Here is a 24,792-nt window from a genome sequence, read left to right on the forward strand (position 1 = left end):
TTTTGGGGGACACAACTCAATCCATGACAGTATGTAAGATGTAGTCTCGCCATCCTTGCTTCTAAGGAGCATTCTGGTTGTACTTCTTCCAAGACAAATTTGTTCGTTCTTTTGGCAGTCCATGGTATATTCAATATTCTTCACCAACACAATTCAAAAGCGTCAATTCTTCTTCCATCTTCCTTATTCATTGTTCAACTTTCGCATCCATATGATGTGATTGAGACTAAGGTGCATCTTAGTCTTCAAGGTGACACCTTTGCTTTTCAACACTTTAAAGAGGTCTTTTGTAGCAGATTTGCCCAGTGCAGTGCATCTTTTGATTTCTTGACTTCTGCTTCCATGGGTGTTGATTGTGGATCCAAGTAAAATGAAATTCTTGACAACTTCAATCTTTTCTCTGTTTATCATGATGTTGCTTATTGGTCCAGTTATGAAGATTTTTGTTTTCTTTATATTGAGGTATAATCCATATTGAAGGCTGTAGTCTTTGATCTTCATCAGTAAGTGCTCCAAGTTCTCTTCACTTTCAGCAAGCAAGGTTGTGTCATCTGCATAACGCAGGTTGTTACTGAGTCTTCCTCCAATTCTGATGCCCCGTTCTTCTTCATATAGTCCAGTTTCTCGGATTATTTGCTCAGCATCCAGATCGAATAGGTATGGTGAAAGGATACAACCCTGACGCACACCTTTCCTTACTTTAAACCACGCAGTATCCCCTTGTTCTGTCCGAACAGCTGCCTCTTGCTGTATGTACAGGTTCCTCATGAGCACAATTAAGTGTTCTGGGAATTTGCATTCTTCACAATGTTATCCATAATTTTTTATGATCCACACAGTCAAGTGCCTTTGCATAGTCTATAAAACGCAGGTGAAAATCTTTCTGGTATTCTCTGCTTTCAGCCAAGATCCATCCAACATCATCAGTGATATCCCTGGTTCCATGTCCTCTTCTGATTCTGGCCTGAATTTCTGGCAGTTCCCTGTCGACATACTGCTGCAGCCACTTTTGAATGATCTTCCGCAAAATTTTACTTGTGTGTGATATTAATAATATCATTCAATAATTTCCATATTCGGTTGGATCACCTTTCTTGGGAATAGGCATAAATATGGATCTCTTCCAGTCGGTTGGCCAGGTAGCTGTCTTCTAAATTTCTTGTCATAGATGAGTAAGCACTTCGTCTCAACTGATATTTCATCAATTCCTGGAGCCTTATTTTTCACCAATGCCTTCAGTGCAGCTTAGACTTCTTCCTTCAGTACCATCAGTTCCTGATCATATGCTACCTCTTGAAATGGTTGAACATCGACCAATTCTTTTTGGTATAATGACTCTGTGTATTCCTTCCATCTTCTTTTGATGCTTCCTGCGTCATTTAATATTTTCCCCAGAGAATCCTTCAGTGTCGCAACTCGAGGCTTGTATTTTGTCTTCAGTTCTTTCAGCTTGAGAAATGCTGAGCGTGTTCTTCCCTTTTGGTTTTATCTCCAGCTCTTTGTACATGTCATTATAATACTTTACTTTGTTTTCTTGAGCCACACTTAGAAATCTTCTGTTGAGTTCTTTTACTTCATCATTTCTTCCTTTTGCTTTAGCTACTCGATGTTCAAGAGCAAGTTTCAGAGTCTCTTCTGACATCTATTTTGGTCTTTTCTTTCATTCCTGTCTTTTTAATGACCTCTTGCTTGCTTCATGTATGATGTCCTTGATGTCATTCCACAACTCGTCTGGTCTTCGGCCATTAGTGTGCAATGCATCAAATCTATTCTTGAGATGGTCTCTAAATTCAGGTGGGATATACTCAAGGTCGTTCTTTTGCTCTCATGGACTTGTTCTAATTTTCTTCAATTTCAGCTTGAACTTGCATATGACCAGTTCACGGTCTGATCTGCAGTCGGCCCCTGGCCTTGTTCTGACTGATGATATTGAGCTTTTCCATCGTCTCTTTCCACAGATGTAATCGATTTGATTCCTGTGTATTCCATCTGGTGAGGTCCATGTGAATAGCTACCGTTTATGTTGTTGAAAAAAGGTATTTGCAATGAAGAAGTCGTTGGTCTTACAAAATTCTATCACGTAATCTCTGGCATTGTTTCTATCACCAACGTCATATTTTACAACTATCAATCCTTTTTTGTTTCCAACTTTCACATTCCAATCACCAGTAATTATCAGTGCATCCTGATTGCATGTTGGATCAATTTCAGACTGCAGAAGCTGGTATAAATCTTCACTTTCTTCATCTTTTCCTTAGTGGTTGGTGCGTAAATTTGAATAATAGTCATATTAACTGGTCTTTCTTGTAGGCATGTGGATATTATCCTGTCACTGACAGTGTTGTACTTCAGGATAGATCTTGAAATGTTCTTTTTGATGGTGAATGCAATGCCATTCCTCTTCAAGTTGTCATTCATGGCATAGTAGGCAATACGATTTTCCGATTCAAAATGGCCAATACCAGTCCATTTCAGCACACTAATACCTAGCATATCGATGTTTATGCGTTCCATTTCATTTTTGATGATTTCCAATTTTCCTAGATTCATACTTCGTATATTCCAGTTCCAATTATTAATGGACATTTGCAACTGTTTCTTCTCATTTTGAGCTGTGCCACATCAGCAAATGAAGGTCCCAAAAGCTTGACTCCATCCAGGTCAGTTAGGTCGACTCTACTTTGAGGAGGCAGCTCTTCCCCACTTGCCTTTTGAGAGCCTTCCAACCTGAGGGGCTCATCTTCTAGCACGATATCAGACGAATGTTCTGCTGCTATTCATAAGGTTTTCACTGGCTAATTCTTTTCAGAAGTGGACTGCCAGGTCCTTCTTCCTAGTCTGTCTTAGTCTGGATGCTCAGCTGAAACCTGTCTGCCATGTGTGACCGTGCTGGTATCTGAATACCGTGGCATAGCTTCCAGCATCACAGCAACACAGAAGCCCCCACAGTACGACAAACTGACAGAACCCGTGGGGGTCCTCATCACTTTCATATTTTTAATAGCCATTTGCATTATTTTAATTAGGAACCCACTTATGCAAGCTGCTGAAGTCTTTGGACTTTGCTTTATAGTTTTTGTTATACTTTTTTAAAATTGCTTTATTACATTACCGTGGCATAATCCCCTGTTTTAACATTTTGTTCTTCCCAAGCAAATAACTGAAGGAAGAACTTGTTTTATTGTAGCCATTATTTTTATGATAATTGCCTTATTATATACTTCTGGTTGGTGTTCTTATATTATGAAGCTTTCCTCAAGTATTATTGTATACTGTGACTCTCGTTAACCCTTGGAGAGAAAATGCTTTTGTTAGAATACCTCAATCAGCAGCTAGCACTGGTAATCTGACCAATTGCTGCATCAGCCATCAAATCCCAAAAGCAGGACTTGACAATTCTGATCCATTGGCATTGCTCATCTTTAACTATAGTTTCATACCTAGTGCCATTGTTAATATCAGTGCCATTTCCAAACGAGCCATTCATGTCAGGCTATGGCATCCATCTAATTTCCCTATTTATCCTTTGTAGTTGTTGTTATTAGGTGCTTTTGAATCACTTCCAACTCATAGCAACCCTGTGTACAACAGAATGGAACACTGCCCGGTCCTGCACCATCCTCACAATCGTTGCTGTGTTTCAGCTAATTTTTGCAGCCATTATGTCAATCCATCTCCTTGAGGGTCTTCCTCTCTTTTACTGACCCTCTATTTTACTAAGCATGATGTCCTCCTAGGGACTGGTCCGTACTGATAACATGTCCAAAGTACATGAGATGAAATCTCGCCATCCTCACTTAGAAAAGGAGCATTCTGGCTGTACTTCTTCCAAGACAGATTTGTTTGTTCTTCTGGAAATCCATGGTATATTCAACATTCTCTACCAACAACATAATTCAAATGCATCAATTCTTCTTCAGTCTTCCTTATTCATTGTCCAGCTTTCATATACCTATGAGGCAATAGAAAATACCATGGCTTGGGTCAGGTACACCTTAGCCCTCAAAGTGACATCTTTGCTTTTTAACACTTTAAAGAGGTCTTTTGTAGCAGATTTGCCCAATGCAATACATCATTTGATTTCTTGACTGCTGCTTCCATGGGCGTTGATTGTGGATCCAAGTAAAATGAAATTCTTGACAACTTCAATCTTTTCTCTGTTTATCATGATGTTGCTTATTGGTCCAGTTGGGAGCATTTTTGTTTTCTTTATGTTGAGATGTAATCCATACTGAAGGCTGTAGTCTTTGTTCTTCATCACCAAGTGGCTTCAAGTCCTCTTCACTTTCAGCAAGCAAGGTTGTTTCATTTGCATATCACAGATTGTTAATGATTCTTTCTCCAATCCTGTTGCTGTGTTGTTCTTCATATAGTCTAGTTTCTTGGATGATTTGCTCAGCATACAGATTGAATAAGTATGGTGAAAGGATACAACCCTGACACACACCTTTCCTGATTTTAAACCATACAGTATCTCTTTGTTCTGTTTAAATGGCTCCCTCTTGGTCTATGTACAGGTTCTGCATGAGCACAATTACATGTTCTGAAATTCCCATTCTTCACAATGTTATCCATAATTTGTTGTGATCCACATGGTCGAATGCCTTTGCATAGTCAGTAAAACACAGGTGTAAAAATGACATAGGGCCAGCGTCTGACCTCCTCTAAATTTAAAAGGGGGAAGGAGAACCAAGATCAACAGTGTAAGGCAGACTCCCATGAGGTGGAGGCCAGACAAGCCTCCTCTCTCCGCCATCTTTACTAATTCTGATACCAACCGTCCCTCGCACAGCACTCTCTCCTTATCTGCTGAGTTTGATAATTCATTGCAATGGCCACACAGAACACACAGACAGTATTCACGATTATGGGGTTTACTAGGGAAGTAACAGATTACAACTCAGATTCAGGAACACTCAGTCTACAGCTCTTCCATCAGGACAGCCTCTTCTCAGCTGTACTTGCAGACATGCCTCTCTGGCCCTTGGCCTCTGCCTTCCTCAGGCAAGTGTTACAAAGCTCTTTTAATTCTGCCAGTAGGTACCCAGAGGCACCCTACTCTGCCTGTAAGCGTCTCCCCAAAGGCACTCAGCTCTAGCTCTGTGGATCAGGAAACCTAGCTCCATCAAGTGCCCAGAGACACTCTATTCCTCCAGCAAGCCTCCTGCACAAAGGCGCTCAGCTTTCTCTCTTCGTGGGCCAGGAAGCCCACTGTGCCATGTCCTGCTGGTCTCTCCTGCCAGTTCCTCCTGCCAGCATTTCTCTGCCACTGCTTTTCACCATCTTCAGTGTTACAACTGTCTTTCTCTCGGTCTACTGGTTCCAGGAGCTTCTCAGCACAGGGATCCCAGATCCAAAGGACACATTCTGCTCTTGGCTCTCCTTCCTTGGTAGTGGTAGGATCCTCTCTCTACTCTGGAATTGGCTCTCTTTTAAGCCCAGCGAGATGAAAAAACTGACCAATTCCCTTTATGGGCCACAATTACCTTATTTGCATAGTCCCACTCAATCACTTGGGTGAGAGCTACAAGACCATGGTGAGAAAGGCCACACAAAAGCAATCCATCATACCACAACAGGTAATCATCTTTCTGGTATTCTCTGCTTTCAGCCAAGATCCATCTGACGTCAGCAATGATATCCCTCATTCCATGACCTCTTCTGAATCTGGCTTGAATTTTTTGTAGTTCCCTGTTGATGTACTGCTGCAACCATTTTTTAATTATCTTCAGCACAATTTTATTTGCATGTGATATTAATGATATTGTTCGATAATTTCTGCATTTTGTTGGATCACCTTTCTTTGGAATGGGCACAAATATGGATCTCTTCCAGTCAGTTGGCCAGGTAGCAGCATTCCAAATTTCTTAGCATAGAGGAGTGAGCACTTCCAGCATTGCATCCATTTTGTTGAACATCTCAATTGGTATTCCGTCAATTCCGGTAGCTTTGTCTTTCACCGTTGCCTTCAGTGCAGCTTGAACTTCCTCCTTTGGTACCATCAGTTCTTGATCATATGCTACCTCCTAAAATTGTTGAACGTCAACCAATTCTTTTCGGTACTGTGACTCTGTGTATTCCTTCCACCTACTTTTAATGCTTCCAGCATCGTTCAATTATTTGCAACTTGAGGCTTGGATTTTTTCTTCAGTTCTTTCAGCTTGAGAAATGCCAAGTGTGTTATGCCTTTGTGGTTTTCTAACTCTAGGTCTTTCCACATTTCATTTTAATACTTTACTTTGTCTTCTTGAGCCACTCTTTGAAATCTGTTCAGCTCTTTTACTTCATCATTTCTTCCATTTGTTTTAGCTATTCCGTGTCAAGAGCAAGTTTCAGACTCTGTTCTGTTATCCATTTTGGTCTTTTCTTTCTTTATTGTATTTTAATGACATTTGGATTTCTTATATGATGTCTTTGATGTCATCACACAACTGGTCTGATCTTCGGTCATTAATGTTTAATGTGTCAAATATTCTTGAGATGGTCCCTAAATTCAGGTGGGATATACTCAAGGTCGTAATTTGGCCCTTGTGAACAAATTTTAATTTTCTTCAGCTTGAACTTGAACTTGCATATGAGCAATTGATGGTCTGCTCTGCAGTTGGCCCCAGCCTTGCTCTGACTGATGATATTGAGCTTTTCCATCATCTCTTTCCACAGATATAATTGATTTGATTCCTGTGTATTCCATCCAGTGACGTCCATGTGTATAGTAGCTGTTTATGTCGTTGAAAGAAGGTATTTGCAATGAATAAGTCATTGGTCTTGCAAAATTCTATCATGCGATCTCCCATGTTGTATCTATCACCAAGGCCATATTTTCCAACTACCGATCCTTCTTCTTTGTTTTGAACATTCACATTTCGATCACCAGTAATTATCAGTGCATTCTGATTGTATGTTTGACCAATTTCAGTGGGTAAAAATCTTCAATTTCTTCATCTTTGGCATTAGTTGTTGGTGTATAAATTTGAATAATAGTCATATTAACTGGTCTCCCTTATAGGCATGTGTATATTATCCTATCGCTGGCAGTGTTGTACTTCAGGATAGATCTTGAAATGTTCTTTTTGATGAGGAATGCTACACCATTTCTCTTCAATTTGTCATTCCTGGCATAGTCAGCCATATGCCTGTCTGATACAAAATGGCCAATACCAGTCCATTTCAGCTCACTAATGCCTAGGATATCTATCTTCAAGCATTCCATTTCATTTTTGACAACTTTCAATTTTCCTAGATTCATAGTTTGTCCATTCCATGTTCCAATTATTAATGAATGTTTGCAGCTGTTTCTTATCATTTTGAGTTGTGTCACATCAGCAAATGAAGGTCCTGAAAGCTTGACTCCATCCATGTCATTAAGGTCAACTCTAGTTTGAGGAGGAAGCTCTTCCCTAGTCGTCTTTTGAGTGCCTTCCAACCTAGGGGGCGCATCTTCTGGCACTATATCAGACAATATTCGACTGCTATTCAAAAGATTTTCACTGTCCATTTTTTTTAGAAGTAGATTGCCAGGCCCTTCTTCCTAGTCTATTGTGGACTGGAAGTTCTGTTGAAACCTGTCCACCATGGTGACCCTGCTGGTATTTGAAATACTAGTGGCATAGCTTCCAGCATTACGGCAACACACAAGCCACCACAGTATGACAAACTGACAGATGAGTGGTGGACTTATCCTTTAGTGCCCTGCTTTTATCTCTCTGACGTTTGGATATGCCCTAAAGTTACTTATGCTAATGGATGCCCTATTCCCTTTGTTGGCAATGGCTGATATTATACAGCAATAGTATACTTTTGTAATGCTAACAATCAAGAAGCTCCAATTTTTCCCCATCTTAAGAAAAAAATCAGAATTAGGAGGACTGTCTATTTACAATGACTCCCCTACTGAAAAAATGGCTTGAAAAACCAGACTATCCCTTTTCCCAATACTCAGACAGGAGCAGGAATGATTTGTGCACCCCTAGGATATACATTTTTATGTGGGAGATCAGCCTATTTGAAAGAAAACAACAATATCAAGCCTTACACTTGGGCGTTACCTTGTTTATACAGATGGAACCTATGCGGCCAGTGTGCCCTGGGGAGTCCCATTAAATATCCACTCTTATGATGAGAGCACTCATTGGACCAGTGATTTAAAAATTCTTACCAAATACAAAGGAGATCTCATAGAATCTAACAACAGCCCTATAACAGACAGACCCGGGATGGATGGTCATTTCTCAGAGGCCTCTTACCACTCATTGGTATCCCTCAACTTGAAAAATCTATTCACTATTTGTCTGCTACTAACCAGTGAACTTGCTGATAGGAAGCACAGAACAAATCTTTAAACTTCCTTACCAAAGTTGTGTTAGAATATAGAATTGCCCTCAATTTTATTTTAGTCCAGCAAGGAGGATTATGCAGTTGCCAATATTTCTTATTGTACTTGGGTAAACACATCAAGAGAAGTAGAACAAGACATCAGACGAGTCTGCCAAAGGGCCACCTGGCTTCAAATACCTATGCATAACTCCCCTTTCCTAGATAGTTTTAGTTGGCTGCCTTCCAGAGTTGGATCCTGAATTAGATCAATATGATTGACAGGATTAATGATACTGATTGGTGTCATAATAATTACTGGAATAGTCAAATGCTGCATGAAATGTATGACCAATGTCGTTACTCAGAAAACTAACCTAATGCCTATGAGAAGGACATGTACATACATGAAACTCATTTCCCTAACAGACTCAAGCATACACCGTTGGCCAGTCTTTTAAGAATCAAGTTGTTCCTCCAACGTGACCTTACTCCTCATGGACCCCCATCTAGGATCACAGAAGATGAATGCGAAGCCATGGTGGAGCAAAGAAGTCAGATGGTGCCCAATTACTGACTGTAGTATCCAGGGTCTTAAAAGCTTACCCAAGTAAGCATCCATCTAAGGAATCACCTGTCATCATAAGTCCCTGCAGAAGAAAGCATTCATATAATGGTGATCAAAGGATGTAAATAAAATCCTTGATCAAAAGAAGGGAATGTGTAAGAGTCCCAAAAGTGGGGCACTTGACTCTCAAAATGACTGGCCTGAGTCTGAGTCCAGATTCCATTTTAAACCTGTGTTTCCCCTGTAACCATTAACTTTAAACAGACTTAATCATGCAACTAAGGAAATGTTTTTCTCTGTGGTTAAGCTAAGGATATGAGAACAATGTCCCTGCTGGAGCGTCTTGACACAAGCCCCTTATCAGAAATCTGCGTGAGCAGTTCTCAGGGAATGTTTGCTAAAGATGCTATCTTCACACAATGGTCTCAGAAAGACTGTCTTGTAATTGCCTTGTGACCACCGTGTAAACTCCCCTTTACTCACGTACTTCTGTAATTTAGAAGACTAACCAATCTAGGTAGCCCACGTATACACTTTAGACTAATAATATTAAGATTCTCACTTGGAGTTGTCCTGCCTCCTACTACCCTAATTTTGTAGCTTCCAATCAGAAAATTGTACCTTAAGTTGTTGATTTTACTAGATAAATATGTCTCTCTAACTCCACCACCTTGGAGCATTTAGTTTCACTGTGGTAGACTAAGTGTCTCCCCAGTTTGAACTGTCTTGAGCCTTCAATAAATCTCTCTACTTTTATTTTAACAGAGTACGTGTTCTTATTCTAAGACAGTACATAGCAAGTCCACCCAGGGCTCCTTCAAACAAATGAATGTCCATCAACAGAGTGGATAAATCAGGTGTGGTATTATACAGAAAACGGAATAGTATAAAGCAACGAGAATGAACAAACTACAGCTATACCCAAAAATGTGGATAAATTTCATAAATATTGAAAGAAGCTAGAAGCAAAAGTGTTCATACTGTCTGGTTCCATTTAAATAATATTCAAAAACAGGTCAAACTAATATTTGGGGTTAGAAGTCAAGATTATAGCTATTGTTGTTAGGTGCCTTTGAGTTGATTTCAACTCATAGCGACCCTACATGACAGAGTAGAACTTCCCCATAGTGTTTCCTAGGCTGTAATCTTTACAGGAGCAGATCACCAGGTCTTTTCTCCTGCAGAGCTGCGTGGGTGGGTTCAGACCGCCAATCTTTCTGTAAGCACCCAAGCACTTAACCATTGCGTCATCAGGACTCCTTATACCTAGGAATAGAAAGCTGAATCTGAATCTAGTATATATGTATATTCAGCTTTATAAGATAGTGCCAAATAGTCTCCAAAGTGGTTGCAACATCGCTCCTCAGGCCTGTATCTGGCTCCAGAACCAATGTAGACCTCTGGGCTTCAGTTCCTGCTCACCACTCAGGCTTTGAGTTACTTTTTGTTTATGGCACTTAAGGATTTTCCTTTATTGCTTTTGAAGTCTGCTGTGTATTAAAATTGCTTTGTTCTTTTTTTCCCCACCATTTCTATGTGCTTGCTGTGTGGGAGGCATTTCCAGCATTAGCTCCGTCCAGCACATTGACCAGAAGTCAGTTACCTTTCAAAAATTGGATATGATTCTATCACTCCCTCACTTGACTCTTGTGGGCATTTTAGCACTGCTTCGTCTACTCATCCAACCAATATTTATTGAGCATAATCTCTGTGCTAAGAACTCGGGATACAGTGATGAGCAAGATATAAAGTCTCTGCTTTCATGGAGTTTACCATTCTAGTTGGAGAGAGAGAAAATAAACCTGTAAGCAAATAAGTAAAAATTACAGACGGAGAAAAAGACATTAGCGTTGTAAGGTAGTGGAGAGTAATTGTTGTGGGGGGTCATTTTAGATAAGGCAGTCAGGGACGACCTCTAAGGAAGTGACTTTTAAACGGAGATAGGAAGGATGAGGAGAGGCCAGTCTTGCACACAGTGGACGGCTTATTTGGGGCAGGAGTCCTTGAGTGGTGCAAAGGGTTAACATGCTCAGCTGCTAATTGAAAGGTTGGAGATTCAAATGCACACAGAGGCACAAATGGTTAGGTGCTGTCGAGTTGGTTCCGACTCATAGCGACTCTGTGTACTACAGAACGAAACACTGCCAGGTCCTGCACCATCCTCACAATCATTGCTGTGTTTGAGCCCATTGTTGCAGCCACTGTGGCAATCCATCTCATTGAGGGTCTTCCTCTTTTTCACTGACGCTCTAGTTTACCAAGCATGATGTCCTTCTCCAAGGACAGGTCCCTCCTGATAATGTGTCCAAAGTACATGAGACAACATCTTGCCATCCTTCTCGCCATCCTTGCTTCTAAGGAGCATTCTGGCCGTACTTCTTCCAAGACAGAGTTGTTCATTCTTCTGGCAGTCCATTGTATATTCGATATTCTTCCTCAATACTATAATTCAAATGCATCAATTTTTCTTTGGTCTTCCTCATCCATTGCCCAACTTTCACATGCATACAGGGCAATTGAAAATATCATGGCTTGAGTCAGGCACACCTTAGTCCTGAAAGTGACATCTTTGCTTTTTAACACTTTAAAGAGGTCTTTTGCAGCAGATTTGCCAATGCAATACATCATTTGGTTTCTTGACTGCTGTTTCTATCAGCATTGATTGTGGATCCAAGTAAAATGAAATCCTTGACAAATTCCACCTTTTCTCTGTTTATCATGTTATTGCTTATTGGTCTAGTTGTGAAGATTTTTGTTTTCTTTATGTTAAGGTGTAATCCATATTGAAGGCTGTAGTAAGTGCTTCAAGTTCTCCTCACTTTCAGCAAGCAAGGTTGTGTCATCTGCATATCATATGTTGTTAATGAGTCTTCCTCCAATCCTGTTGCAGTTCTTTTTCATGTAGTCCAGCTTCTTGGATTATTTGCTCAGCATACAGATTGAATAAGTCTAGTGAAAGGATGAAACCCTGACGCACACCATTTCTGATTTTAAACCATGCAATATCCCTTGTTCTGTTCGAACAAATGCCTCTTGTTCTATGTACAGGTTCTGCATGAGCACAACGAAGTGTTCTTCATGATTCCTGTTCTTTGCAATGTTATCTATAATTTGTTATGATCCACACAGTTGAAGCTTTTACATAGTCAGTAAAACACAGGTAAACATCTTTCTGTTATTCTCTGCTTTCAGCCAAGATCCATCTGACACTAGCAATGATATCCCTGTTTCACGTCCTCTTCTGAATCCAGCTTGAATTTCTGGCATTTCCCTGTTGCCGTGCGATTGATTACTTTGTGTGGCTTTTCTAGCCATGGTCTTGTAGCTCCCACCCAGGTGACTGGGCAGGACTGTGTGATAGGGTAATTGTGACCCACTAAGGGGATTGGTCAGTTTTGCCTTAAAAGAGAGCCAATTCCAGAGCAGGGAGGAGGATCCTACTACCACCAAGGAAGAACAGCCAGGAGTGGAGAGCCCATCCTATGGTCCTGGGATCCCTGCGCTGAGAAGCTCCTGGAAGCAGGAGACCGAGAGAGAGAGCAAGCTGCAACCCTGAAGACAATAAGAAGTGGTAGCAGGAGAGACCTGGCAGCAGGAGGCGGCGTGGTGGGCTTCCCGTCCCATGAAGAGAGAAAGCTGAGTGCCTTTGGGGAGAGGCCTAGGGCCAGGGAGAGACATGCCTGCAAGCACAGTTGGGAAGAGGCTGTCCTGATGGAAGAATGTATCCTGAGTGTTACTGAGCCTGAATTGTAACTGTTACTTCCCTAATAAACTCCATAATCATGAGTGTGGTCTGTGAGTCCTTTGTGGTCATTGCAATGAATTGTTGAACCCAGCAGAGAAGTAGAGAGTGCTGTGTGAGGGATGGTTAGTATCAGAATTAGTAAAGATGGTGGAGAGAGGAGGCTAATCTGGCCTCCACCTCATGGGAGTCAGCCTTACACTGTTGATCTTGATTCTCCTTTCCCCTTGTGAAGGTAGAGGAGGTCAGACACCACCCCCATGCCAGTTTTACACCTGTCTATGTATTGCTGCAGCTGTTTTTGAATTATCTACAGCATAGTTTTACTTGCATGTGATATTAATGATATTGTTCGATAATTTCTGCATTCTGTTGGATAACCTTTCTTTGGAATAGGTACAAATATGGATCTCTTCCAGTCAGTTGGCCAGGTAGCTGTGTTCCAAATTTCTTAGCATAAACTAGTGAGCGCGTACAGCCTTGCATCTTTTTGTTGAAACATCTCACGCAGTTGGTATTCTGTCAATCCCTGTAGACATATTTTTCACCAGTGCCTTCAGTACAGCTTTGATATCTTCCTTTAATACCATCAGTTCTTGATCATATGCTACCTCCTGAAATGGTTGAATGCCAACCCGTTCTTTTTGGTACAATGACTCTGTGTATTCCTTTCATCTTCTTTTTCTTTTTTTTTTTTTTTTTTAATTTTGTTGTGCTTCAGGTGAAGATTTACAGCACAAATTAGTTTCTCATTCAAAAATTTATATGCAAGTTGTTTTGTGACATTGGTTGCAATCCCCACGTAGTGTCAGCACCCTCCCCCTTTCCACCGTAGGTTCCGTGTGTCCCTTCATCCAGTTTTCCTGTCCCTTCCTGACTTCTCATCTTTGCTTTTGGGCAGCTGTTGCCCCTTTGGTCTCATATACTTGATTGAACTAAGAAGCATGTTCCATTGTTTTATGGGCCTCTCTAATCTTTGGCTGAAAGGTGGGCTTAGGGAGTGACTTTGGTTCTGAGTTAGCAGGGCTCCAGGAGCCATAGTCTCAGGAGTTCCTCCAGTCTCTGTCAGACCAGTAAGTCTGGTCTTTTTAAAAAAAAAATTTTCTTTTTTTTTTTTTTGTGAATTTGAATTTTGTTCTTCATTTTTCTCCTGCTTTGTCTGGGACCATCTATTGTGATCCCTGTCAGAGTGGTCGGTGATGATAGCCAGGCACCATCTAGCTCTTCTGGGCCCAGGCTGGTGGAGGTTGTGATTCATGTGGTCCATTAATCCTCTGGAGTAATATTTTTCTTGGGTCTTTGATTTTCTTCATTCTCCTTTGCTCTGGACGTGATGGGACCAATAGATGTATCTTAGATGGCTGCTTGCAAACTTTTAAGACCACAGATGCTACTCACCAAAGTAGGATATAGAACATTTCTTTAATGAACTATGTTATGCTAATGGACCTAGATGTCCCCCAAAACAGTAGTCCCCAGTCCTCAACACCTGTAACTCAGTCCCTCAAGGTGTTTGGATGTGTCTAAGAAGCTTCTATGACTTTGTCTTGGTTAAGTTGTCCTGAGTTCACCTAGACTGTGTGTTGTCTTTCCCTTCACCAAAGTTAACACGTGTCTGCTCTCTAGTGATTTCCCCTCCCCAACCCTCTCTTCCCTCATAACTATCAAAAATTGTTTTTTTCTGTGTGTGTAAACCTTTTCATGAGCTTTTATAATAGTGGTCTCATATGGTATTTATCCTTTTTGATTGACTTATTTCACTCAGCATAATGCCTTCCAGATTCATCCATGTTGTGAGATGTTTCACAGATTCATCATTGTTCTTTATCGTTGCGTAGTATCTATTGTGTGTATGTATCATAGTTTGTTTATCCTTTCATCTGTTGATGGGCACTTAGGTTGTTTCCACCTTTTTGCTACTGTGAATAATGGCTATAATAAACATGAGTGTGCATATGTCTGTTCATCTGACAGCTCTTATTTCTCTAGGATATATTCCTAGGAGTGGGATTGCTGGATTGTATAATATTTCTACTTCTAGCTTTTTAAGGAGGTGCTATATTGTTTTGTCATAGTGGTTTTACATTACCACCTGCAGTGCATAAGAGTTTCAGTCTCCCCACAGCCTTTCCCACATTTGTTATTTTCTGTTTTTTTAATTCATCCCTGTAACGTGGGGTGAGATAGTATCTCATTGTAGTTTTGATTTGCATTTCTCTAATGGCTAATGATTGGAAGCATTTCCTGATGTGTCTGTCAGCCCCCTGAATGCCTTCTTTGGTGAAGTATCTTTTCATATCCTTTGCCTATTTCTTAACTGAACTATTTTCTTTTTGTTGTTGCAGTGTTGAAGGATTCTAAAGATTTTAGAGATTAGACCCTTGTCAGATATGTTTTAGCCAAAAAATTTTTTCCCAATCTGTAGGTTCTCTTTTTACTTTTTGGTGAAGTCTTTTGATGAGCATACGTGTTTAATTTTTGGTAGCTCCCAGTTATCTAGTTTATATTCTAGTGTTTGTGACTTTGTTAATTATGGTTTCTGTCTTCTTTTGATGCTTCCTGTGCTGTTCAATTTTTTGCCCATAAAATCCTTCAGTGTTGCAACTCAAGACTAGAATTTTTTCTTCAGTTCTTTCAGCTTGAGAAATGCCAAGCGTGTTCTTCTCTTTTAGTTTTCTAACTCCAGGTCTTTGCACATTTCATTATAATACTCTACTTTGTTTTCTCGACTGGCCCTTTGAAATCAGTAGTTGGAAAATTGGAACGATTATTAATCAAAGTGTGAATCTAGGAAAATTGGAAATTGTCAGAAATGAAATGGAATGACCTATAATCGATATCCTAGGCATTAGTGAGCTGAAATGGACTGGTATTGGCCATTCTGAATTGGACAATCGTATGGTCTACTATGCTGGAATGATAAATTGAAGAGGAACAACATCACATTCATTGTCAAAAAGAACATTTGAAGATCTATCCTGAAATACAGTGCTGTCAGTTATAGGATAATATCCGTACGCCTACAAGGAAGACCAGTTAATATGACTATTATTCAAATTTACGCACCAACCACTAATGCCAAGAAGAAGAAATTGAGGAATTTTACCAACTTCTGCTGTCTGAAATTGATTAAATGTGCAATCAGGGTTTTCATTGATAATTACTGGTGATTGGAATAGATGGAATTGTGTCTGCCAAAAATATGTGTTTTCAATCCTAACCTCTATGCCTGTGGTTATTATCCCATTTGGGAACTGGTTGTCTTTGTAATATTAATGAGACAAGATTAGTGTAGGGTGTATCTTCAGCCAGTCTCTTTTGAGATGCAAAAGAGATTAAAAGGCAAGCTAAGAGGTGGAGATGGGGGAAGACAGATGCCAAGCCACATGAAGGTCACCCAGGAGCAGAAGCTTAGAAGAGACAAGGACCTTCCTCCAGAGAAAAAGCCTTCCCCTAGAGCCAGCGCCCTGAATTCAGACATCTAGCCTTTTAAAGAGAAAATATATTTCTGTTTGTTAAAGCCATCCACTTGTGTTATTTCTGTTATAACAACACTAGATAACTAAGATGGAGCCCTGGTGGTGCAGTGGTTAAGAGCTTGGCTGCCAACCAAATGGCTGGCAGTTTGAATCCACCAGCTGCTCTTTGGAAACCCTATAGGGCAGTTCTACTCTGTCCTATAGGGTCGCTATGAGTCGGAATCAGTAACTAAGACGGTACTTGGAAGAAGGAACTGGTGTTCTACTTCTGAAACAATCAGCCATTGAAAACCCTATGGAACACAGTTCTACTCTGACACACATGGGGTCACCATGAGTCAGAACTGACTCAACGGCAACTGGTTTGTTTGGGGTGGAGGGTTAATTCCAGGCAGTGGAAACAGCAAGTACAAAGACACAGAGATGGGAAAAACTTGGCATGTTAGAGTTACTGAGATGGTACCCGTGTGGCTCTAATGGGGGGAGAATGCTACCCAGTGAGGTTAGAGAGGCGCATGGGAGCCAGGCCTCTCTCCTGCCACCCGTCTCTGCCAGCCCCTTCCCTTTACTCTGTTGACTTGCCACACTGATTCTTTCCCAAACGTGCCCATGCAAAGTTGCTTCCTTTGTAAAGCCCTTCTCGCTGTCTCCCCTCTGTTCCCCTGACACTTTGTTTTCACCCCTTGTCAGAATGTCATGTGGATAGATAGCTGTTCACATGACCGTTTTCTCCAATAGACCGCAGGCCCATCGGTTAGATGGTGTGTCTTCTTTACCTTTGTGACCCCAGCTTTCAACACATGGTATGCACATCATAAATCTTGATAGCCTTTTTTTTTTTTCCTCCCCACCAGTTTGTGCTTAGGGCCTCCTTAGCAAAGCCTTCATAACAGAAATTCTCACAGGTCATACTTTTTGTAGTATCTCAACCATCCAAGTAAGGAAAACCAGCAACTTAAGGAGGAATTTGTTTGTTTAAAACTTGTCTCTGAAACTGAACGGGAAAGTGAGGGGAGGCATATAGCACAGTGTTACCCTGTAGTGGGTTGAATGGTGGCCCCCCCAAAATAGCAGCACCCCAGAAACCCCCTTCATGCAGAAACTGTGACAGATCTTATTGGAAAATAAAGTCTTTGAAGATGTAATTAAGGATCTCGAGATGAGATCATCCTGCATTATCCAGGTGGGCCCTAACTGCAAGGGCAAGGTCCTTATAGAGACAGAAGAGAAGACAGGGGCAGAGAGGAGAAGCCATGTGAAGACAGATGCAGAGACTGGAGTACTGCAGCCACAAGCCGGGGAATGCCTGCAGCCCCCAGATGTTGGAAAAGGCAAGAAAGGATTCTCCAAAAGAAGCTTCTGAGGGAGCTGCCAGGACACCTTGATTTTGAACCTCTGGCCTCCAGAACCGTGAGAGAATAAAGTTCTTGTGCTTTAATCCACCCAGTTTGTGGTAATTTGTTAGGCCAGCCCTAGGAAGGTAATATATACCCCTTCTCAGGTATACCTCAATGATCTCTTTTGTAAGGTGGGTGTGATAGATAATACCTGCCTCAGAAGGTTATTGCCCTGATGGAATGATTCACAAATAGCGATGAGTGCTCTTGGTCATCTGCTTCAAGGACTCCGGAGTTCTCTTCCTCTTGTGAATAAAAACCCAATGGTAGAGTAGGAAGTTTCCATCTTGTGATGCCTGATGAGTCAAGGCCCATACTGCGGATTTAACCTGAGATCGTTGGTTTCCACCTCGTGAGCTCCCAGGTCCTGGCGCCTTCCAGCCGTCCTTAGTTAGGGTTTTATATCAAGGGAGAGGGCAGCTGTCTACTGCAGGCTGGGGGAAGTAGTCAAGCTAGGCCTCAGACACCAAGTGAGAAATGACCCATATGGAAGAGAAAGCAGCTGCTCAGTCCCCCACCAAAAGGAAAGGTTTGGGTTCTGAATTTCTACTTCCTGTTAGGAAACCCTGGTGGCGCAGCGGTTAAGAGCACGGCTGCTAACCAAAAGGTCAGCAGTTCAAATCCACCAGGCGCTCCTTGGAAACCCTATGGGGCAGTTCTACTCTGTCCTATAGGGTCGCTATGAGTCGGAATTGACTCAACGGCAGCGGGTTTGCTTTATTAAGGGACTCAAGGAGCCCTGGTGGTGCAGCGGTTAAGCTAACTGAAAGGTTGGTGGGCCTCAGTAAGCACCGGGAGCCTGGGGAAGGCAGGCGTCACTGGAGCGCGGGACGCTGCTCGCTGCCTGGGCAGGCGGCCAGTGGTCAGAGCGGGAGCCTGATGCTGACCATCCTTTCTCCCACAGGATGGCGGGCACCGTGCTTGGAGTGGGTGTGGGTGTGTTCATCCTGGCCCTGCTCTGGGTGTTAGTGCTGCTGCTGTGTGCGCTGCTGTGCCGAGCCTCTGGTGTAGCTAGGTAAGGCATTCATTCATTCTGGCTGGGAGGCCTAGGTAAAAGCAGTTAGAGGCAATCAGACACTCATCAAACTCAGCAAACGTTTAGAATTCAGAAGATCGTTTCTATAATTACTGGCAGTTTGAATGAGTTGCATTTTGACCTCTTATCATAAGCACCAAGGAGCCCTGGTGGCACAGTGGTTAAGCCGTCGGCTGCTAACTGATGAGGTTGGTGGTTCGAACCCACCAGCTGCTCCATGGCAGAAGGATGTGGCAATCTGCCTCTGTAAAGATTTACAGACTTGGAAACACTGGGGGCAGTTCTACTCTGTCCTATAGGGTGACTAGGAGTCAGAATTGACACAGTGGGTATCCTAAGCAGTAACTGTGCTATAGGTGCTCTGAAGCAGAGGTGGGAGGGGAAGGAAAATGGCTTATTTCCTGTTCTCACTGGGAGGAGGTGGAGGGCCACAAGAGATGACAAGAAAATCTGCTTTTGCAGCCTATTGTGTGTGTGCGCGCGCATGCGTGTGTGTGTGTGTGTTTCATAATTGTTTAGATTTATAGTGGATGCTTGTCCAATCCCTAAGGCTCTAGGCCTGGGCCCAGGGAAACTAAAGAACATGGAGTGACTTGGGCTGGGCCTGAATGTGAGATGGTGACTTCAGAACACAGCTAGGCCATAAACTGACTCAAAATAAAACGATAGCATTGAACTCTCCGGCCAGCCGTGTCAGTTTGCAGCAGAGAGTTTCATAATTTGCTAAAGTGTTCTGGTCTCAAAACAAAACCAGAAGTAGGGGCGAGAGAGAGGCTGCTTGGGTTTTTCATGATGATGACTTTGTGCAAAGGCAAAAGTAAAAACGACAAATTCTCATTCTTAGCTATTTGGAATAACCTTGTTAAGCATAAATGCATCCAGCAGGTGCCTGTCTACAGGAAGAGTTTGGGGATGGGGGGAAAGCATGTCTAAATTTGTTAGGCAGGGTGGACAGTGGGTATCTGGGCATCAGGAAAGGGCTGAAACACAGAATATTGGCTCCAGGGAAGAGCAGGCCAGGCCTAACCCCGATATGAGGGGACACTCTAACAGTGCTTTAATATTTTGTCTTTCGGACCCCAGGTTCTCTGTCATTTTTGTATTCCTTGGTGCTCTGATCATCACATCAGTTCTGTTGCTTTTCCCCAGAGCCAGTGAATTCCCAACCCCAGAGGTGGAAATTAAGGTAAAGCTGTTGGTTTCCTTTTGCCTCCTGCTTTGTAACTCTTGTTTCTCTTGACCCAGGCATCTGCCCTGCCCTGCAGTGGTCCCTGATATCAGAGTGGCTGACGTGTGCTAGAAGAACTTAGCTGTAAAGTTAAAACACTGGTAGGACAAGCCCAAAGGGGGTGTTACATTCTCCTATTTGCCTAGGAAAGGAATGGTATTCTGAACTTCACCTGCAGCACCACCAGGCAGAGATCTGCCTGGTCTGCTCTCACCTCCAACTTGCACCACGTTGAATGAGCAGTGTCTGAAAAGACACCTCATAGTCTTGGAGACAGAGAAAGAGAAAGTGAGTTAGGAATAGGACTAGACCAGGTCCCTGAGATTGAAGTGCATCCATTCCTGATAGCCTGGCTCAGAGGAGCCTTCCGGGTGCTGACCTGTATGCTTTCCATCTCCTCGGGGTTGAATTTTCCCATTCATGATGTGGAGAGAGTAATTTCCATGGAGAAGAGCAGTGCATAAAGAGGAACACGTCTGTGGAAGGCAGTTGTGGACAGACAAGTCCAATGATAACCGTCCTCTGGGAGCTCCTTTGGTCCTATTCCTGGACCACACCTGCCAGCACCCACCTCTTTAAATAGACCTTTATCATCTCTCTCATAATCCTTCCCAGGAGACCCCTCCCATTCCGACACATTCATGATTTGGGGCTCTGGCTTTACCATACAAGTGCCTCTCGGATCCCTAGCATCTTGATAATGGTATTGACTTCTTAGGTCCTATTATTCCTTCTAGAAGCTTCTTACCTCTCAACTTCCATTTAAATGTTAAAATAGCAATGATAATAGCTAACATTCTTCAAGGCGTTACTGTGTGCCAGGTCCTGTGCTAAGCATATTGTCTGCATCGTCTCGTTTAAGCCTTAGGACAACCCTGGGTGTTATGAAGTCGATACTATTATTATCCTCATTTTATAGACAAGGAAACTGAGGCTTTAAGAGGTTAAGGTAACTTGTCCAAGGTAATACATATATATATATATGAGAAGAGGCAGAGCAAAGATTCAAACTGAGATCTGCCTTCAAAACCTGAATTTTAAGGATTAATCTTCTGAAAGTGCGTCATGTTTTGTCACGAGGAGCTCTTAAACCTGCCATTTGATCCCTCTTGTCTGCTTTCCTCCCACAATGGCGTGGAGTCACCTCTGTCCTCTCGCTACTGAGCCGAGATGTCAGTACTTGGGCCTTTTCTCTTAGGAGGCAGAAATTCCTACTAAGCTTTGGTTTTTTCTTCATATGACAATACACAAAATTGTAATTTCTGAGCTACAGTTGACACACACTTCCTACACTACCTATAGGGCTGACAATGGCGAAGGGAGGAAATGAGTCCTGGAAACCCCAAAGAAGATTATACTTACGACCCAAATTTAAGGAATTCTTTCCATACCTGCCAGGTTTTCTGTCAGCATTTGAAAACTATTCCAACAGTGGAAGTACCATCTGTGTGAGCTAAGGTGTGAGTTCCCACTGCAGTTTCCCTGTCTTTTAAACGGGAAGAGCGATGTAGGTGGCCCTATTTCTGGATTGCTGCATATGTGAATACTGGAAGGCAGGCACGGAGCAAATGCTGTTCTGACATCAGTCCCTCTGTCCTCTGTCATAGGAGTTTCAGACCCAGGAGAGAAGAATGGGCTTGAGCAAAACCTGCTCGTCAGCATGGCCAGGGGGTTGCGGTTCTTATTTTCAGGTTCTGAGAGCCTGGCTCAATACTGTATCAATAATACATGACCTGGGCCTTCTGCACCCAAGGCCTGCTAATTGGCTAATTAAAAAGTGAAACTCGTCGAACGAGCAAGCATGTAGCCCACCAGGGAGCTGTTCAGTACTGGAGCCAAGGTCAAACTTAGAGCTAAAGCTGTTTTATCAAACTGACCTTTGTGAGTGGAGCATGGAGGGAGTCTCCGGAGCAGCCGAGGCATCTGCAGCCCTTGTCTTCTTGGTGTCTTTGGATCTCTCTGATCGTACCAGGGCTTGGATTTGACAGGCGCTTTGTGTATCGATCACTGTATTAGTTTCTTATTACTGCTCCAACAAGTTACCACAAACTTAGCGGCCAAAACAACACAAATGTGTTATCTTACAATTCTGTAGGTTAGTCCAAAATCAGCCTCACTGGGCTGAAAGTAAAGGCATTGGCAGGTCTGTTTCCGTCTGAAGGCTCTAGGAGAGAATCCATTTCCTTGCCCTTGCCAGCTTCTAGAGGTTGCCCCATTCCTTGGCTCCTGGACCCTTCCTCCATCTTCAGAGCTAGCAATGCAGCTTCTCTGTCTCTGCCTCCATGTCTTCCTCTGACCCTCTCTTCTACTTTTAAGGACACTAGTGATTATATTGGGCCCATCTGTATAATCCAGGATAACCTCCCCACCTCAAAGTCAGTTCATTAGCACCCTTAATTCCCCTTGGCCATGTAATCTAACATATTAATAAATTTCAGAGATTAGAATGTGGGCATCTTACTTTTTTTTTTTTTTTGGAGGGGGAAGCATTATTCCATGTACCACAATTGCCTTTTAGATATTTTGGATTCTCTTCTAGGTTCTGGGTTCTTAAATCTTCTGGAAGCTATGAAGTCACCCAGTCACTTGGTTTGCGTTGCTGCTCCATTGTTGTTATTGTTGTTAGGTGCCTTCGAGTAGGTTCCGACTCACGGTGACCTTATGTACAGCAGAATGAAACACTGCGCTGTCCTGCGCCATCTTCGTGATGCTTGTCATGCTCGAGCCCATTGTTGCGGCCACTGTCGGTCCATCTCGTTGAGGGTCTGCCTCTTTTTCACTCACCCTTCGCTTCAGCAAGCGTAATGTCCTTACTTCTAAGGAGCATTCTGGCTGTACTTCTTCCAGGACAGAGTTGTTTGTTCTTTCGGCAGTCCACGGGATATTCTTTCCTGCTCAGATGTGAGCACCACCATTTGGACCTGGGGAGAGTGCAGCTCTGAAAGTGTACAGTAGGGAAGTGGTAGAGCTACCACCAGTTGTAGGTTTTTGTCAGCAAAGGCCAACAGCATTGGGTCTCAAGTAGGACTGATTGCCAGGGAGCCACCTGTGTGGTTTGAGGCAAGTGACCCATCCTCTCCATGTTTTAGCATCTCAGGTAAATGGCCCTTTTCCCTAGAATGCTGGGTAATGAATGTTAGGGTTCAGAACTCTTCTGGTGAAAGCTTCAGAGGGCAACCTTTTCATTTTGAAAATGAACCCTCCTGATTGGCAGTGGATTGATGATTTTGGGGGCTGGGTCTTGGGTAGAAGGGGGCTTATTATACTATCATATTTTTATGTATGTTAGAAATTCTTCATAATAAAAAGTTAATAACAACAACAAAATGAGCCTTTGCAGGACCAAACAAGCTTCTCACTCACACTTTCAAATAACTGATTTCAGAACTTTTGTGTCCTGAATTCATTCAGGAACCTCAAAGTGTTCAAGAACCTCCTAAATTAAGCCATTTGTTCCCTGTGTCTCATTAGTCCTTCCTTTACCTTGTATCTCCCGCTTGGGGAGTTGAGAAAAAGATTCTTTCCTGTCCATTTACAGAGGAGGGTCAGGGCAGGATGTTACAGGAAGTTAGAAATACGAACAAACTCGTGGTCCATTCATCACAGAGTTCAGAGTAGCACAGCCAGGGTGCTGGAGTGATAGTAACTTCACTTGGATGTTTTCTTTCTCCAGATTGTGGACGCCTTTTTCATTGGCCGCTATGTCCTGCTGGCTTTCCTCAGTGCTGTCTTTCTTGGAGGACTCTTCTTGGTTCTAATTCATCATCTCCTGGAGCCCATCTATGCCAAACCACTCCGGTCCTCCTGATCACTGTTCAAGAAAACTGAGACCCTGTCCTCTCCATTTCGATGTCATTGATAAGCAGCAAGGCACTCTTCAGAACCTTATTTTGACAGCCTTCGTGCCTGAAGGTCTGAGGATCTCCATGATCACTCTGATGAATCCCTTGAGTCCTGGGTTCCAGAATTCTTCCTGTGGGGATAAATTCTCACCAGCTTAAGAAGCAATGGTGCTGTCTTCTTACCACCAGTACCACCTGTTTTGAAAGGGAAATAGTAGCAGTGATCTGCTTAGAGTAGATTTTCAATCAGGATGCTAGTAAGTGGATTTTGGGAAAAGGAGCATTTTGGCTTCTGTTGTCAAATATGCAGAAGAACCTGACCCTTTTGGATAATGTGTACAATTCCATATTGAATGTATTGGTGTATTGAAATGATCAGAAGAACATTTGGAAAGGAAAGGTGCTCAAAGTTCAAAGGTTATTTTAATATGACAATTTGGAAAACTTATTTAGATGTTGGTTGTTGGCTACTCTGTGCATATTAGTCCACAGAACTCTAAAGGCATGGGGGTCTCACTTCCTTTGGTCCTATTCCTGGGCTGACCGTCACTTAAAACTCCTGGCCACAGCTTTCGGAATCTACATTTCAAGTTTGCTTGGGGAATTAAAGGAAACGTGTGGAAATGTTGGGTTTTTTGTCTTACTGCTCTGTACTTTCAGGGTTCTTTTCCTTCTGGGAGTTGATGACCTCTGTGTATATTACTGAGTTACTGTAAGAGTCCATTCTGAGTTACTGTCATCTCTCTTCATCTTGGTGGCCCTTTCTCCAAAGCTGGTGAGGAATGTATCTTCTCAGGACTAAATGTAACCTTACAGCTGCCTGAGAGCCCAGACCAAGTGAGGCTTGTTATTAAGCAGAGGAGCTCTGGGCTGGTTCTGCTTTGGAAGTCTCATCCCGACTCCCTGAGCTAGTCAAAGAGGAGTTTTCTGGCCTAAAATTAAGAACTAGAGAACAGTTTGGAAAGAGAACGTTGATTGAGCACGTGCTATATGCCAGTAGAACACTAGTTGCTTTGAAGTTTATTTAATTCTTCCAACCACCGATTTATCATCATCCCCATCTTAGCGTAGAAAAAACTGAGGCTTAAAGAGATTAAATCACCCAAGCTTCACATAACTGCAAAACATGTGCAAACCCAGGTTTGGCAGACTCCAAAACCTGTCTAGGACTAGAAAGAAAACAGACTACT

At 42.4% G+C, this 24,792-nt stretch overlaps 1 protein-coding gene across 1 annotated transcript; it reads left to right on the forward strand.

The window, feature by feature from the left end:
- The first annotated feature begins 18,401 nt into the window (after window positions 1-18,401).
- Window positions 18,402-24,561, forward strand: TMEM218 (transmembrane protein 218). The gene is made up of 3 exons (XM_004379390.2): window positions 18,402-18,511; window positions 19,616-19,718; window positions 23,434-24,561. Exons 1-3 carry the CDS (start codon window positions 18,402-18,404, stop codon window positions 23,566-23,568), a joined length of 348 nt encoding a protein of 115 aa, XP_004379447.1. The 3' UTR covers window positions 23,569-24,561.
- Window positions 24,562-24,792: the final 231 nt, after the last annotated feature.

This window comes from Trichechus manatus, unplaced genomic scaffold (assembly GCF_000243295.1).
Source record: "Trichechus manatus latirostris isolate Lorelei unplaced genomic scaffold, TriManLat1.0 scaffold00064, whole genome shotgun sequence".
NCBI classification, from domain to species: domain Eukaryota; kingdom Metazoa; phylum Chordata; class Mammalia; order Sirenia; family Trichechidae; genus Trichechus; species Trichechus manatus.

What these genes read in the sequence shown, in the direction of transcription:
- TMEM218 (XM_004379390.2), top strand. Translation starts at nt 18,402, where the DNA reads ATGGCGGGCACCGTGCTTGGAGTGGGTGTGGGTGTGTTCATCCTGGCC. An exon ending in CGAGCCTCTGGTGTAGCTAG is followed by an intron (nt 18,512 to 19,615) that starts GTAAGGCATTCA and finishes TTCGGACCCCAG; the next exon opens with GTTCTCTGTCATTTTTGTAT. An exon ending in CCCCAGAGGTGGAAATTAAG is followed by an intron (nt 19,719 to 23,433) that starts GTAAAGCTGTTG and finishes TTCTTTCTCCAG; the next exon opens with ATTGTGGACGCCTTTTTCAT.